Genomic DNA, 16,894 nt, shown 5'->3' on the forward strand with positions numbered 1-16,894 from the left:
TGCTGCTATCGTCTTTCTGGAGCTCATAAACCCGCGAATTGTTCTACGTTTTTTCACACAACACACACTGGCGTAGAAAGGGTGAGACTAATTGTCGCGCAATTTCAATCTAAAATCCAATCAGCTACGGAGCGTAGAAGAAATCCAATGACGGAGGACAGTTGCCCTAGGGTTGCATCATCATCGGAATCTGATTCATCGGTGACCAAACAAAGGTCCGCTGCTTTGATTTTGTTCTCGTTTACTTCAATTGCTCATCTACATATATATGTTCAATTACGACTCTTATTGCTCTTTCATCAAAACATATTGATTTCGCTATTATGTGTGGTTTGAGCAATAGATCGGAAACCTTAGTTAATGTATCGACAACAAGAAGTCAATAACTTTTTTAATGATGCTATTTGGGTTCAACTGATATGCTGATGAAGGTCGTTGTCCTAGCACCAAAATTTGCCATTGAAAAACAGGAGAGGATTTTTATTTTATTTTATTTTTATTATTTTCGTATTTTAGAATTGAGATATGAAAAATGATTCGAGGGGGTAAAGGTTAGGGACATTGTTGGCTTTATGATATCTAAGATGAAATTTATACTGACTGTTTCTTAGGGATGCATCTTTCGAGTTTACGATTTGATTTCATAGAGTGCTAGTATAGCTGTATAGGTCATTGATAAACCTACAATGTCGTAAGATTGCATCCCACGTGAGAGCTGCTGAGGTTTTAACGACAAGTTCTTTTGTAGAAGAAAGAGAAAGTGGGATCAGCCGGACGAATCATTGCTTTCTGCTGGAGTAGCAGTTCCAGGGATACTCCCTCTAGCTAACATGGGATATCTGCCCATGCCTGCTGTCTCCTTAGTACCAGGGGCTCCTCTTGCAATCCCTTTTTCCACTTCCAACTCCAACGCGCTACAAGTTATTCAGGTGCCTTTGCAGCAACATGCTGCTTCCATCATCCAAAAGCTAGTTCAAGTAAGTCTATGTTTAGTTTTCAAGAAGACATCGTGTTAATGATCCTTGCAAGTACTGCAGAGTTCTTGTTGTTTCTCATTCTCATCCTTTTCTTTGGTTTCTACTAATGATTTTATACAACCAAACTCAATTTTTTGTCGTCATTTGCTTGAATTTTCACGCTATCCACTTGGAGATCCATTGAAAATGCATGATTGCTCACAACTGTATGGCTTTTTCATTATAGCCGAAAATCCAAGATGAACTAATAGCTAGAGAAATTATCATAAACGATGCTGACTCGGCTATCCGGTATAGGCTTACAAAGCGCCAAACTCAGGAAGAGGTAACTATGAATGTTTTTGCTTAGTAACCTAAGACATTTGAAGAATAACATATTAAACAATAAACATCTAACAGAATTTAAAGATGCACAAGACTGGTTTTTTATTGATCCAGAGTTGATTATTTTTATGCAATTTTCAGATTCAGAAGAGCACTGGAGCTGTCGTAATCACTCGGTACATAGGCCTGCAAGTAATTTTATTTGCTTTTACTTTGCCTTAACTTATATCATCTGTTTTTTAATGTATACAGGGGGAAATATCATCCACCTAATGCCCCACCTAATGGTGAGAGACCTCTATATCTCCACATATCCGCAGCCGCACATGTAAGTACTTCAATTTTTTGTGTGATCAGAGAATTCACTGAAGGTAATTGATAAGAGATGGTTTTTTAATGCTGTCATGAAATCACAGCAATTGCAGTATGTTATTGTAAATATTGCTTTAAGCATTGTGTTTCTTTTGATTACTTGATTTCCTCTTCACTTTATGTGATGATATGCCGTAATGTGCCTTCAGTTAGAAACAACAGCAGAACGAATTAAAGCAGTTGATCATGCTGCTGCAATGGTGGAAGAAATGCTGAAACAACCAAATGCAAACAATGGAGTTAAGGTTAGTCTGATCCTCAGTAATATTTCAAGTTATATGATTCATATACCTCTGACCAGCGTTATGATTACTGTTCCAGGTTGATCATTTATTAAGTACCTGTATCTTTTTGGGATTTGAGGTAGACCCATCAGTAGACATCGCTTCCTGCATCCGTGGCCCAAATGTGAGATTTTCCTTCAATCATACTCACTGATTTTTCTTTGCCTAATATTTTGTGTTTCGTTTAGTTTCCCTTTTTGTTTTCCTCCATTCTGCTTCTTCCTTTGTCTTTTGTAAGTAGTGTTAGCGGTCGGTGTCCTTACGCATAGTAGAAAATGAATGGTGTCACTTCTTTGTGGAAAATGTTCAACAATTTTTCCAGTACCTCAATCATCTGTCTCTTATTTTGTTTCTTCTTTTGGTAATTGTCTGTCTTATTATTCGACTTTAAGCAAGGAGTTTTTGGATACATGATTTGTAGGGATCTTAGGTTTAATATATACTCGTGTATGTTTCTCTTACCACATGCATGTTGTTAGCTAGATTTGTTCAACAACCTATTTCAAAATAAAAGTATCTAATGTCTGAAGCTTTTTCTGACATCTCCATCAAATCTGGAGAGATTCTTTTCTGTTGCTGCTGGTTGGGTTTTGTATATGCAGGACCAGTATGTAAACCACATTGTGAATGAAACAGGAGCAACTGTCTCACTAAGAGGACAGCGTTCTGGGTTCGCTGAAAATGGACAGTGTGAAGGTTGTTATTGTGGTCCAGTTTTGTTGGCATTTCCATTTTCATTTCCATGTCTGTGGTAATTGTTCTTATGTTTTTCCCTGCCTGCAGAAACGCAACAACCTTTGCATTTGTTCTTGTCAAGCAATGATGCAAAACTCCTTGAACGTGCTAAGCTCTTGGCAGAAAATCTTTTGGATACAATTTGTGCTGAGTTTGGTTCATCTAGGTAATTAGATTTAAGTGGTGCTTGTTTTTAAAATGGATTGAGGACTTTGCCAATAACAGAAGTCTGTATTCCTGCTGTAGCTATTATGCATTTTTCTGTATCTGTCTACAGCTTCCAACTCCATCTGCTTGTGTCTAAGAGATATTGATAGTGTCTTCCTCATTCCGTCAAGATGAAACTAAGCTTCATATCCTTCCTGCATACTTTCCATCGTTGATATAGTACTATTTTCTCATATGTAAAATAGACAGGGGAAAAAAAATAACTCCCCTAAAAAATAAAAATAAACTGAACAATAATGTTAGAAATATATAATACTCTTGTTTCTCAAATACATAGATGGGTATTAGAACAGACCAAGTTATGTAGGCATACTGTGAATCTTGAATGTTATGAGAAATAACTGGAATGATATTTTGTTTTCACTGTTTAAGATATTATTGGCTTGTTATAGGTTCTTGATGGATGCACACAAACTGAGTTAGACATGCATCCTATGTGTTGCCAATTTTTGAATTAACAACTGGAAGAGTGTTGGTATTATGATTATTTAAGATTACTAACTGGAGTGGTTTTTATGAAGGATATCTTCATGTAAGGTGTATGGTGCTGTTCCACCTCCACCTCAGTTGCAAGCTGGGGTCAACAGTCCTGGAAATGCACCAAAACTCAATAATATACCTGCTTTCACGGCAACTACCTCTGGTTTAAGCATTATTGCCTCTCAGGGTTCAGTATCTCAATCTGGATTGCCAAATTCTGTACTACCTCAGACAAACACTTGCTATCCTCACGGGTTGACGAGTGGAACAAGCTATATTGGTTATGGTGGAATATATCCCCAAGTGACGCCTTTGCAACAAGTTGCTTTAGCCCTTAAGCACACGACTTCACCAGTTACTGCTACAATTTCTCCTGCTATCACAACAACACGCACAAGCATAGACCCACCGAGAGAGGTGCCCTCCTTTGCGAATGATAAACGTTCCCAAAGACGGAAGTTCCAGGAGTTGCCTGCTGCTGCAAAAGGCCCTGCAAGCATAAACCAGGTATTACCTTTTCTACTAATTACAGTAATGTAGGGGGAATACAAGGCATTTACTTGTCCAAAGCTTCACTGTAATAGGTTGATAATATCAATGGCTACATTTACTCTCACCACTGCATTTTGTCAGTAGCTTTTCTAGACTAGCTTATGTTTTGTGTCTCGACTCTCAAGTCAAATATGTATATACATGATTTGGAATAAAACTTTCCTTACTTTTGAATTCGGCCCTATTATGTGTTGTTTTTTTCTAATCTGTATTACTTCTTATTCCAGGTATTTTCACTGACCTTCTATGAAGCTTACAGGCTGGTACTGGACCTCTATATTGGAGATTTGCATGTCTCACAGGGTGCTAAATTGACATGGCATGTGATACTTTATGCTGTTCCATTGCATCTTTCTGGTGCTGGTCGAGATTCTGCTTATTGGGTTATATCTATTTATGGCATCTGAATGAAATGATTAGCTGTTTCTGCAACTTACTTTTCGAAAAATATATTGGAAGTCAAGTTCTCTTGTAGTTGCCTGGAAATAAAAACTATTGATAGGATAGTGCTCTGGCTTTTCTTATAAACCAGTCATCATGTTTCAAAACCATGTTTGGAGTATCTTCCGTTACTTGTCCCCCCATGTATACCTCGGTGTGCGTATAGAGTGTGCATTCCTTCTTTTAGTCTAGAAGCTTGAATAGTTTCTGAATTTTCCCATTTCCTATATTTATATTTGAGGCAGAAATTCTGGTTTATACTTGCATTGCTACTTGTGTACATGGTTTATGACACCTTATATTTGCTAACTTGAGGGATCTGTTGTTATATGCTTTCCCAGAAGAAAAAACAGGGATCCGAATTTCCCATGCCACGTGAACTAACTTCACATGTAGGTGTAAGAGATATTTCAGCTGTTCGAGATTCTAAAAATTCATCATCTTTTCAAATGCCTCCTCCTCCTCCTAAGAGTTTACTGCCACCTCCTCCCCCGCCAAAGTTCGACTCAACACCGCAACTGCATGTAAACAGCCATGAGACACATGAAACTGTCCCTGGTAACTTACATTTTTAATTGCTTTTATCTTTATCATCTTAGTTATCACATTTTCAAGATTGTATAGCTTCTTTTTATACATCTGTTGTTATTATCATTTCATCTCTTTTCCTCTAATATGATGCTGTGCTAGATACTCTAATCAAGTTAATGGAATATGGAGATGATGATGATGACGACAATGAAGACCTGAGAGAGACGCCACAAGAGGTGTTAAAAGAATGTTCAAGTTCCCCTCCCAAACCAAAACCTTTCTGGGCTGTTTGAAGTATGATATGACTGCAGCAGTCATATAGTCCACAAGACTACATTCTCCTTTTTTAAGTGATACCGACTGAGACTGACTGAAGGATACGTTGCTTGCTTGCTGGCCAGACCAAAAACCTTTATGGGCCGGTGTGAGAATCACGGTTTAAAATTGGTTAATTTATACACATCTCATGAAACGTACTTGTATCTCATGGACAACCAGAGAATGTGTAACTTGTTCACACCCACTGTTGAATTTTGGTTTGTACAAGGAAAATTCTGATGAGTAAATTTTACGACGAAAGATGCACTTATATACTTCCTCCATCCTTTAAATTTTGTCACATTTTTCTATTTTCGTCCGTCCCACAAAATTTGTCACATTTCACTTTTTACCAATTTTGGTAGTGGACCTCATATTTCACTAACTCATTTTCACTCACATTTTATTATAAAATTAATATTGTATATAAAAGTAGGGCACACTCTCTACTAACTTTTTCAACTCACTTTCCATTACATTTTTTAAAACATGTGTCCGGTCAAAGTGTGACAATATTTAAGTGACGGAGGCCGTAATAATTTTGTTGATTCAGAACACTTGGTATTTAGTAACACACAAATTGGGATGAAACCTTCTCACAAAGTAAGGATCCCTCTATGTCCTATTCGAAGTGATGTGTTTTTCTTTTTGAAACGTTCCATTCAAAGTGAATTATTTTTAAAATAGAAATATCAATCTCTACTTTATTCTCTCCTATATTCCTTTCGTCCTAAGATAGTTGAATTGTTATTACTTTTCGAAATGTTCCAATATAGTCTGAGTTGTTTCTTTTTCTGCACTTCATTTTCACTCATATTTTATTCTCTTTCTCTCTGATAATTTATTTTCTCTTATATTTAATTTTATATATACAATTTAACATTTAACACATTCATTGTTTAAATTTCATTTCCAAAAGAAATACATCAATTACCCTGGTGAGAGTACTACTTTGAAAAGAGTAAGAAAACCAAAAACACTTATGATGCTAGTACCCTAGTTTTAAAGTCATTACACAAGTCACATGGCATTGCAATGAGCAAATGGCAGATGCTAGAATTCAAAGAAATGACGGCATTAAAAAATATAGGTATAGCCCAAGAATCCAAGAAGATTCCTCCTTATGATGAGAAGGAAAACCTACACATTCATAAAAATAATCCACTTAAACCTCAAAAAGTCGTGAAACACCTTCTTGCAACAAGTCTGCCGAAATGGGAATGAAGAAGCATATATGATAGCACCCGAGTATTGGGGACACAAGAAAGTGAAAAATTTCAACTTATTTCCACATTATGAGACAACCACTCCTACAATTATTGGTAGCGTCTTCATTTCTGAGTGTTGGCATAATCACTGGGCTCCTCATTGTCATCCTTACCGAAACTGTCCTGCCCAAAACCTTCGTCTCCAGCTTCTGTTTGACCACCAACTGCTTCGGGAATTTCACCAGCACCTCCAGTTGTCCCAAAATCCGAGAACGAAGAAAAGCCAGTTTGTCCACTAGAGCTGTAGTTTCCATCAGCTTGTACAGAGTTACCACCACCACCAAAGGCACCTTCTCCTCCACTAGGGTAGTTACCAGAACCACCGAATCCACCACTTTGACTAGGATATTGGTTGCCACCATCATATCCACCTCCACCACTTTGGTATCCTCCGCGCCCATAGTTACCACCCTGTCCACCTCCGTAACCCCCACCACCAGAATATCCTCCACCACCATATCCCCCTCCACCAGAACCATATCCCCCACCTCCATAACCCCCACCACCACCACCATATCCGCCTCCAAAACCACCGCCACGAGGTTTTTCAGTAGCATAATTCACCCTAACCCTTCGTCCATGTAGATCCTGGAAATTTCATCATTAGTTTCACAATTCCATGCACATAAGATCAGATTAGCTCAAGTTTATCCATCTTAGTCCTGAACTGATAATATTACATTCAGCTTCCAGAACACTAAGTAAAACCAAAACAACCTTTAGGCATACTTAATGTCCACACATGTATTTTACAAGTATACAAGAAATTGCAACTAGGAAAGCAATATAAGATAACCTACTAAAAACAACATGGAAGGTAAAAATCTTTTATCAGATAAAGATAGCTTCAGTTACCAACTTTGTAGTAAAAACTGATTACCATTAATTCAACACAGACAATTACTAAGTGTTCTAGAGAGTGCAATACATCTTAGTGGAAGGTTAAAAAACAGAGCTAAGTACCTGGCCATCAAATGCCTGAATGGCGCTACTAGCAGCCTCAGTTGAAGTGAAGGTAATAAAGCCGAATCCTCGGGATCTACCAGTCTCACGGTCTAGAATAACTCTAGCTGCAATATAGAAGAAAAGGATTTGCAAAATTTGAATTTGTGAAAACAAAAATGTCAAGACAATGCCACTACATGGAGCTTATGCATACAATAAAGACACATGAGTCCATCACACTAAAGAAATTCAATTGATAAAATATTATTTACCACCACAAATGTTCTTATTCAGTAACTTCATAAATATATGTAGCAAGCGTACCAAGTAAAAGGAATATGTACATGAGTCATGAGTACATCAAGTTTACTAGGAAGACAGTACCTTCGACCACTTCTCCATACTGGGAAAAAGCTTCTTGTAAACTAGTGTCATCAGTGCTATATGAGAGGCCTGCGATGATATATGGAATTTCGTAAAACAAGACTCAGGAAAAAAGTTATTCACAAAAAATACAACTATTGTACCTCCAACAAAGAGCTTTGCAGAGGTAGACATGCTCCTCATCGCCTGAAACATCGAGGCACTCGGAGCCAGATATTGTGAACTAACATGCTTGCTGACAGCTTGTTTTAGAACATTGCCCACTCTGTTCAGAAATGCCATTGTCTAACCTAAAAAAAGAAAGCACAAGAACAGAAATAGAATAAGTAAAGGGAAGTACACATGACAAATGAATATATGTTTATTTAACCATTCGCCGACAAGTAAAATTAAAAGAAGCTCTGCTGATTTTTTTCTTAATTTGTTATAACCTGCAGTCGTGGAACTAAGTGATTCAATAGTCGATATCATTATCAGCGTAGACAGTGAATCAACCAAAACTATTTAACCATTTTCATATATTCTCACAATTTTTGGAGACTTCATACCCGAAAAATAGTCTTTGGATCTTACACAGGCAATATAGGGTTGAATATCCAACTTAAAAGTGTAATATCAAGTTTATTCAGAACAAATTCAGATCCCTTTTTCAGGAACAGAAAGGAGAAGAATAACAGGGAGACCAGGAAGCATGTATTCTTTTTTTGTGTTTATAAACACATTATATTAGAAATCAATAAAAAAAATCGAAATCTAACCATAAAAATGCAGTATCCTAAAAACTAGTCAACTATACATGCTCACACTGCCATAGCACAAAAAAATGCATAAAAGTACAGTCCACTTACACAATCATACATTTCCACATATCTAAAACGAGAAACACAAAAAACAATAGCCCTGAATTGGACAATTGGCCATTAACAAAACTCCCAATTTTTTAGGATCAGAAATAATTCGTAAAAAATCGCAAACCCTAAAAGCTCGTCCGCGTGAGAAACGAATATTTGAGAGGCAAATCGTCGGTGAATCAACAAAGGATAGTGAATTGTGAAAAAAAATATGAAAACGGGATGCAGGATTTTACCTGAGAGATGCAGAAAATGAAGAACAGCTTCTAGTGTCTGCTACTTCGCAAATCGCAAGGGTTTTAGCCTTGATAGCTGTAATCGTGTGTGAGAGAGTGTACACCCATACAATGTGCCGTTTGGACTCAGGCCGTTGGATTACCCAAAATATGTTTTCGACTCTACGATATACTATTACTTGGCGGTGTAAAGATCTTGATTTTTCAATGTTCAATTTTTTCGAAAAAACAAAAAAATGTTTTATAAAAAAATTAATACTAGTAAATGTTACTCCCTCCGTCCCACTTAAGATTAACCCACTTTTCTCCAACCCATCATATACTTGTTCCATTTTGACTAGGCTCGGATTTATAAAATGTAGAGAAACTTAAGTGAAGTGAAAATTGTCCCCTCATATCAAAATAATTTTTTTCCATTTTATTTTGTCTTTCATCTGCACACTCTTTGATAAAACTCCATAGAGTTAGAGGGTCATCGATCACAGAATTAACACATGTTAAGCACGTTAATTTTAAAGTTCTCATGAGAAGGATGTCAGGAAAGAAAAAGCATCTTGTTATTATGAGTAACATTTATTAAATCAGTTAAACTCTCCTCAATTATAAGTCTTAATTTTAGTGTGTTCGGTTCTTCTCTACTCATAATAACAAGAAGCATATTCTTTTCCGACGTCCATCTCATAATCCCTTTTATTTTTGGTGTGTTTGGTTCATTCATATAACTCTTTGTTTTGAAAGTATGAGTCGCTCCTTGTTCATACCATATGCACCGACATTAGCTCCCGATGAGCCACTCTTTGTCCATGTATATATGAACGATTACTCCATATTTTCCCCTAAGATGTGACCAGCTTCAATTCGTTCTTCCCCAAACCACACGCACACTGTATAATGAGAGATTCGGTTATGATATAATCTAAATCTCACACAGTCCCCATAATATATATATAGTACTAGTAACTATAAAAGATAACAGTACAACTTAAAGTAAAGAAATTGCATATCAAGGTAAGATCACCCAAACATTATAATTACATAAGAATCAAGATTAGTCATATTTTTCTACAAAAGTTAGAAATCATATTAAATGAGACATGTATTGAGGTCAGGACAAGAAAATATGGGAGCATATGAGATTTATGACAGTATCAACTCATGGATAAAATAAAATCAAGAAATGAACACAAAACTAATTCTCAAAAATCAATGTGAACAATGTATTTGATACACACAGCAAAAAAAAAACAGGACAAAAGCTGTTAGATATACATATAGAATGGAATGGTTTAATTTCATCAAACTCAAAAAATCACTATCTTTACATCATCATTTCCTATGGCTTCCATGCAAAGATTTCTGTGACCCTTCAAAAAGATCCAAAAGGTAATCCTCCAAATCATCAGCACTGTATTTGATGTGTTTCTCACTGATATGATTGCTGTGTCTCCCCACATATGTCCGGTACGCTTGGATCACCTTCAGCGACGTCGAGATCCGAAGGTCGTCTCGTAGCTGAGCGTCCGGGATCGACCACCCCGTCTGGCTCTTGTACACCTCCTCGAACGACAGGTAGAAGCTCTGCAGTCTCTCCTTGAGACTCTTCGACGACCCCGGGTTTTGGTAACCCTCATCCCTCAGCAGGGCGAGAATCGAGCTCCACGTGGCCCTCTCGTAGTTCATCGCGTGCTGCTGGAACTTCCAGTTGTGTTTCCGGATCCAATCGTCGCCTAGCACGGTCCGGAGATCGGACCCTTTCACCTTCTCAGCCATGTAATGGATGTTGTTCATCAAGAAGAGGCGTTGGAGAGATTCCTCCTTATATAGCTTCGCTTTCCCATCGAGGTTGGCTTCGAGAATCGAGTTCAGGGACTTGAAGTGTACGGCCATGGCTGAGGCGGACGAGGATCCGCTACTGCCATCCTCCTCGTCCTCACCCGATGGACTGGCATCGGGCGAGGCTGGGGCCGGATCATCCACTTCGTCACGGCCCTTCAGCACGACGTCTAGGGTCCGTCTGTAGTCCATCAACGCCTTGAAGTAGTTCATCACGTATCGAGTGAGCGGGTGGACCCCGCCTCCCGGGAACGCGTTGCTTGACACGTTGGACGCCACGGCGTGCTCGAAGTCGACGAAGGTCGTCTTCGCGCAGTCCCCTAGCCTCTCCAGCACGTCCTGGCACTCGGTCCTAACGCTGGATCCGGCCTCGTCCGGGTACAGAGCTGTGATGTCCGGCATCAGATCGTCGAGCACCTCGTACATGTCGAGGATCCGGATCAGCTTCTCCGGCTGGTGCGGCCCGATGGTGATGGCCTCGCTGAAGTTGAGAAGCTGCAGCATCGCGGATTTTGATGACTCCGCGAAGCAGGCTGATCCGAGCTCCCCGAGTATCTGATCTGCCAGTAGCTTTTCGCTACCAAGGGAGACGCGGACGAAAACCTTCATCACCCGGATCCATCTCCTGATCTTCGAGTTCAAAGCGTTCCACTCCATCTTCAACACATCCTCAATGCTCAGCTTCTCAACTTCAAGACTGAAGAGACAGTCATCCAAAGCATCCTTTTGGACATTCACAAACACCTGAGAGCACTCCCTCTCGTAACCCGAGTCGAACATCAAACCAGCAATGCTCTTCAAGTCATGAACCACATCCTGGTTCACGAGCTCCACCGCGTACTCCTCAGAGGTCCGGCCCATGCTCTCCCTAACATCCTCTAAGGAATCATCACCAGAGGAAATCACAGAGCCGGCCTCAATCAGATCATCCTCAGTCGAACGAAAAGACATATGCTCTGGCTCAAAAGGCTGCCTGTTCTGAACCAGCAAGTGCCTGAACTCCTCTTCAAGCCTAGCCATCGCAGTCTGAAGAACGTCGTGAGCCCTACGCAGCGAAACAATGTCCTCACTACCACTCCTGCTCTCCAAAACCTCGACCAGCCTTCGAGTCTCATCAACAGCTTTCATATAATCATAAGCCTCTTCACTGCTACAATCCCATATCATAGTAGACTGATTATTCTCCCAACTCATGACCTTCTCTTGAATCCGATCGAGCTGCTGCTCGATCTCATCGATCCCCTCTTCTTCCACTTCCTCCTCCGACACCTTATCCCGGTTTTCGCTAGCCATAGCTAAGCTGCTCAACAGAGAGCCAAGATTTGCCAAAACATTTCTAGCATGATCAGAGAGCTTCATATCTGATTCCAAAGCTCTCATGATCTTCTGAGCTGAAGCAATCAAGTCCTCTTCTGCTTCCATCATCACTTCTTCTGTAGCTGAGCAATCCCCCATACCACAAAACAAAACAAAACAAAACCCTAAAAAAATCAAGAAACTTCACAAAATCCCACCAAATGAAGCCTCCACCACCAATCCACAAATTCCAATCAATAAAGTGATTTTGATGACAATAAAACCCCCAAATATCCAATCCGAAAATATCAATGAATCACACAAATTTCACCCAAATTTACAGAAATGGCTCCTCAGTTTACAGGAAACTAAGCAGCAATCATGAAGGTCTAAAAAAGGGTGACTGCAAATACTCACAAAGATCAAATTTTTAACCAGTGCAACAAAGTAGCAACACATATATAAACTAACCACAAACAAAAAGAGGCTGGTATCTAACAAAGAAGAGCAAAGACTCTAAAAGGATGAATCTTGCAGCAGCTTTAGGAGAGAGAAAAACAGAGAGAGAGAGAGAGAGAGAGAGAGAGAGAGAGAGGAAGAATCCAGCTGACCCTTTACGGCTTAGCAATTGATGAAGGTGAAAAGGACAGTAATTAGTGGCTAATCAATGGGATCTCCACTGTATTAAATCTGAAGCACAAAAGGGTAAAATAACCCCAAAATCTCTGACTGTTGTTGCAGCTTCCTCGTGGCAACTGTGCTCCTGGCCTTTTGAGTTGTTTTTGACTGTCCCATAATATCTTGGTGCAAAAGATATTTATTTGAAAAGGGAGCTCAACTTGATCAACGAAATAAAAAGTCAATTTCAAACATTCGTGGCTTGGCTTTTGCTTTTGAGATTGGAGACGATGGTTAACAGCGATATAAGTAACAAGTTATTACAGTCGAATGATTCGATGATTGGGTTAGAAATTAGAACTTTCTAGGTTTATATTTTAACCTCAACTGACTCTGCATTGATATCTGTTTTTGGATCTTGTATTCATTGAATCTTGTCTCTTTGCACATATCTCAAAACAAAATTGTCACTGTCAGTTTTACTTCCATCCCATTATAGAATTTGTTCGTTTTGAAATGTTTAATTGTAAAATAGAGACATTTCTAATTTTCATTATTTCTATTTTTTAATGTTTCTTTTTAAAACAAGTTAAGATTTTTTCTCTCTCTTTTTTATTTGATTATTATTTTATTTTTTATACATTTCATAAATTAAATATTTTCTTTTGATAGTTTAGTTGGAAAAAACATTTACGGATTGTGTTATTTACTTCTTTTTTTGTAATTTTTTTAATAAGGCGAGTTTCATTCTCTATTAACACCCTCTAATAATTTCTTTTTTTCATTTTTCTCTTATTTTCCTGCTTATCAGATTATACATTAAAACTTATACGGTCTTATTTAGTTGAAAACTTATACATTAAAACTTATACAGTCTTATCAGATTATTATTTTATTTTTTATATTTCATAAATTAAATATTTTCTTTTGATAGTTTAGTTGAAAAAAACATTTACGGATTGTGTTATTTACTTCTTTTTTTGTAATTTTTTTAATAATGCGAGTTTCATTCTCTATGAACACCCTCTAATAATTTCTTGTTTTCATTTTTCTCTTATTTTCCTGCTTATCAGATTATACATTAAAACTTATACAGTCTTAAATATTTTTTTTAGGGTACTGATGAAGCTTAAAATTTTGAGCGATAGAAGTATATTATTTGCATAACTGGGGGAGGTTATTCAACGTGAGAAACTATGTAGTGTGTTACACATATAGTAATAAACTTGGTTTTCATTTGGTCGGTTTGGAGCGAATTATTTATGAAAAACAACTAATTAAGTTTCATTTCAATAGATATACATTGGATTCGGTTTGAAAATCTTCTCTAATTAAAGCAATAATTAATTTGATAGTTGGACGTTCACATACAAATCTATGTGCTACACAGTAAAACAAATGCTATAAAAGTGTGTTTTTAGAGTGAGTGGGCCAAATAAAAACTCTTTAATTATTCAAAAAAAGTTACACATTTTGACCGAATTTATAAATAGCATTTCTCTCTATAATTTCCTATGAAAATATGTATCAAGAAGCTTCCGTGATTGAATATCTTGACTTGCCCCAAATGGCATGCAATGAGAAGGCTTGATTTTTCAAAGTGGTAGTAGTTTTTCAGTTGCCAAAGATGACTCCAAAAATAAAAATCAAATTATCAAAATTGCACCAGTTTGTTACTTGAAATTGTCAGAGTCTAAAAATAAACCAAAGTCGACATTTAATTATTTATGTAAATGTCTAATTTCTTAATAGTGAGAGGCCATGATGGTTTCGTAGCTACCCACTCCAATTTGTATCAAATTAAGAGGATTAAACCGTTGAACTGAGATGATTATTTCTCAATGTTGGTTGGCTTTTACTTTTGACCAAATTTCAGGTACTGTACTTTAATCCAATTTGAAGTCAAGTCAATAAGGCCAACAGTAACGCGTCACGTGGGCAGCCCGTATTCCGTCACGAAGGAACGAGACGGTGGCGTGACGTGTTGCGGCGCTTCGTCTCGTTCCCAGCCCGTTCCTAGTTCCGTCACGCCGTGACGGTTGGCAAGATGTCCCGCCACACGCCGAGGAGACGTGGCGCGCCCCGGCGCCATGCATGACGCCCACTCGCCGGCCCGCAAGTGGGCATTGTCATGCTGACGCAATAATTTATTTTTTCAAAAAAATTCGAATTAAATAAAAAAAATCATAATAATAAAAAATTAAAAATGGTAGTAATATTACCGTTTATAGTCGTTTTCCATTTTTTTAATTTTTTTACTCTATAAATACTCATAGTTCATCCTCATTTCACACAAAACTACATATCTATTCTTCCCAAATCATCTTCATTTCCTCTCCAATTTTCATTTAACATCGCATCACAAAATGTCCAGTGACAGAAACTCCGGCGGGTGGGATCTCAACGCATTCGGCGACTGGGGGAGCATATACAACACATTGGGTGGTTCCGGTTCGTCGACGCCGGGCACCCAGGGTTCGTTGACGCCGGGGGTACCAACCACCCAATTTTGACGTGGATGCATACGTCCGTCCCTCCGCCACGCGGTATTCGCAGGGATTATCCTAGATTCAGGGGGATTATTCTGTTGAACCCACTCTGGAAGAAGGCCGAGGCGGTGGAAGGTCCAGGGCGGAGGCGGAGGAGGATGCGGATGAGGAGGATTTAGGCCGGCATCCGTACGGCCCCAAAGAAACGCTGGCGGTGTACAACGCCTGGAATACTCGTCTAGTGAGGGCGGTTCGGGCAGCGGGCCACAAGAGTTTGCCTCGCATGAGGTTGAGACCCCGGCAGATGATGTCGGGGGGTCCTCCCGTGGGCGCCGTCGGCCGCAAGGGAGAAATGCGGCGAAGGCGGCTAGAGGAAGGAGGGGCCGAGCCGAATCAAGCCAGACGGGCTCGGGCTCGGGGGACCCCCCAACTCCCTTATGGCCATGTACATGACCGCCATAATGGCGGACACTTCCCGCATGACGCCTGCCCAATACCAAGCCTGGCTTAACGGAATTACGTTTATGGCAGCACAACTTGGCATTCTGCTTCCTCACGGCTTCAGTGCACCTCCACCGCCTTCGGGGGATGATTTGCCGGCAGAGTAGTTTTTTTTATTTTCTATAAAATTGTATTTTAAATTATGTCTTTTTTTTTTGAATTTTAAGTTGTATTTTTATTTTATGTTGTAATTTTATTTTATTTTTAATGAAGTGTATTTTTTAATTGAATTTGGCTGGAAATAAAAATAAAAAATGAAATTGAATGAATAGCAATTTAAGGGACGATTAAGAGACGGAGGGTTGCAGGTTCCGTCCCTTAGTTAAGGGATGGAGTAAAAAAGTACAGTGAGACCCGCGAATAGTAATTTAAGGGGCGGTTTAGTGACAACGTTGTAGATGGCCTAAGTTTTCAATAGTATAACTATAACCATATTTTCATATTGAAATTGAATAACAGAATAAGGAACGAAGCATGGCTACTTGATCAACCACACAATCATTATAGATTAACCAAATTAAATAAATAAAATGATATTCACATGTACGTATAAAAACTTTTACAACATTCACCAAATTAAAACTCAAAATTGATAATTTTCACTTTTATTTTAATTTACTAACGGTGAATTTTTCCAGCCGCTTTTACATGTAATTTTCATTGATGTTGTGAGACGCATTGTGTCGTGACCCTAATCCCTGAAACGTATATCACATATGAATTATTAACTAAATCACAATATGTCATTATTTCGATCATGCTCATCCGCGACTGAACAATTCATTATTTCAATCACTTTTTCAATATTTGTATGATTTTCCTCTCTTCTACACTCTTAATATTCTCTCAACTTAACCATACATCTTTTTGATGATTTATCAATAATCACACGATTATAGTATCTTTTTATATTAATTTTAATAATATAAAGTTAGATATTAAAAAAATATATTTAAACACCAATAAAGTTGAGCAAATAGCCCCTACCTCATTGGTGCCTTCATGAAAAAAGAGAGAAAAACCAAGTGATCTCATTTCCTATATTGATAGACCACAAGTGGATGAAAGAGAGAGCTCATCATCCATTTTTTTAAATTAACATGGAGAAGAAACCTAATACTTGATAAACTTGGTTTTATGTTAATTTAAGCAATTTTGTCATCTACGACATCTTCAAATTTGAAAATTTTGACTTTAATTTTGTGATAAAATTATTACATATTGGAAATTG

The 16,894-nt window shown here is 38.2% G+C and overlaps 3 protein-coding genes across 4 annotated transcripts; 1 reads left to right on the plus strand and 2 right to left on the minus strand.

Annotated features, from left to right (window-relative positions):
• The first annotated feature begins 27 nt into the window (after positions 1 to 27).
• LOC121771514 (protein RIK-like) lies at positions 28 to 5,513 on the plus strand. Of its 2 annotated transcripts, XM_042168309.1 has the most exons (12): positions 37 to 215; positions 749 to 977; positions 1,204 to 1,302; positions 1,443 to 1,477; positions 1,554 to 1,629; positions 1,823 to 1,918; positions 1,995 to 2,081; positions 2,560 to 2,653; positions 2,741 to 2,858; positions 3,442 to 3,907; positions 4,735 to 4,951; positions 5,084 to 5,513. In XM_042168309.1, the coding sequence occupies exons 1-12, from the start codon at positions 148 to 150 to the stop codon at positions 5,215 to 5,217; spliced, it is 1,719 nt and encodes a 572-aa protein (XP_042024243.1). In that variant the 5' UTR covers positions 37 to 147; the 3' UTR covers positions 5,218 to 5,513. The 2 variants fall into 2 exon arrangements, with proteins under 2 accessions (XP_042024244.1, XP_042024243.1); XM_042168310.1 differs by lacking the exon at positions 5,084 to 5,513 and having other exon boundaries at positions 28 to 215; positions 4,180 to 4,924.
• An 833-nt stretch (positions 5,514 to 6,346) lies between these two features.
• LOC121770744 (glycine-rich RNA-binding protein 2, mitochondrial-like) lies at positions 6,347 to 9,076 on the minus strand. The gene is made up of 5 exons (XM_042167512.1): positions 8,927 to 9,076; positions 7,983 to 8,129; positions 7,840 to 7,908; positions 7,474 to 7,580; positions 6,347 to 7,098 (listed from the first exon to the last, which is right to left on the minus strand). The coding sequence occupies exons 2-5, from the start codon at positions 8,119 to 8,121 to the stop codon at positions 6,574 to 6,576; spliced, it is 840 nt and encodes a 279-aa protein (XP_042023446.1). The 5' UTR covers positions 8,122 to 8,129; positions 8,927 to 9,076; the 3' UTR covers positions 6,347 to 6,573.
• A 1,010-nt stretch (positions 9,077 to 10,086) lies between these two features.
• Positions 10,087 to 12,986, minus strand: LOC121770743 (exocyst complex component EXO70E2-like). Its single transcript, XM_042167511.1, has one exon. The coding sequence runs from the start codon at positions 12,212 to 12,214 to the stop codon at positions 10,253 to 10,255; it is 1,962 nt and encodes a 653-aa protein (XP_042023445.1). The 5' UTR covers positions 12,215 to 12,986; the 3' UTR covers positions 10,087 to 10,252.
• Between the last annotated feature and the right edge of the window lie 3,908 nt (positions 12,987 to 16,894).

Source organism: Salvia splendens, chromosome 16 (genome assembly GCF_004379255.2).
Source record: "Salvia splendens isolate huo1 chromosome 16, SspV2, whole genome shotgun sequence".
NCBI lineage: Eukaryota > Viridiplantae > Streptophyta > Magnoliopsida > Lamiales > Lamiaceae > Salvia > Salvia splendens.

Coding starts and splice junctions, on each gene's coding strand:
- LOC121771514 (XM_042168309.1), top strand. CDS start 148: ATGACGGAGGACAGTTGCCCTAGGGTTGCATCATCATCGGAATCTGAT. Junction 216..748: donor TCATCGGTGACCAAACAAAG/GTCCGCTGCTTT, acceptor GTTCTTTTGTAG/AAGAAAGAGAAAGTGGGATC. Junction 2,654..2,740: donor TGAAAATGGACAGTGTGAAG/GTTGTTATTGTG, acceptor CCCTGCCTGCAG/AAACGCAACAACCTTTGCAT.
- LOC121770744 (XM_042167512.1), bottom strand. CDS start 8,121: ATGGCATTTCTGAACAGAGTGGGCAATGTTCTAAAACAAGCTGTCAGC. Junction 7,909..7,982: donor TGCAAAGCTCTTTGTTGGAG/GTACAATAGTTG, acceptor ATATCATCGCAG/GCCTCTCATATAGCACTGAT. Junction 7,581..7,839: donor GTATGGAGAAGTGGTCGAAG/GTACTGTCTTCC, acceptor TCTATATTGCAG/CTAGAGTTATTCTAGACCGT.
- LOC121770743 (XM_042167511.1), bottom strand. CDS start 12,214: ATGGGGGATTGCTCAGCTACAGAAGAAGTGATGATGGAAGCAGAAGAG.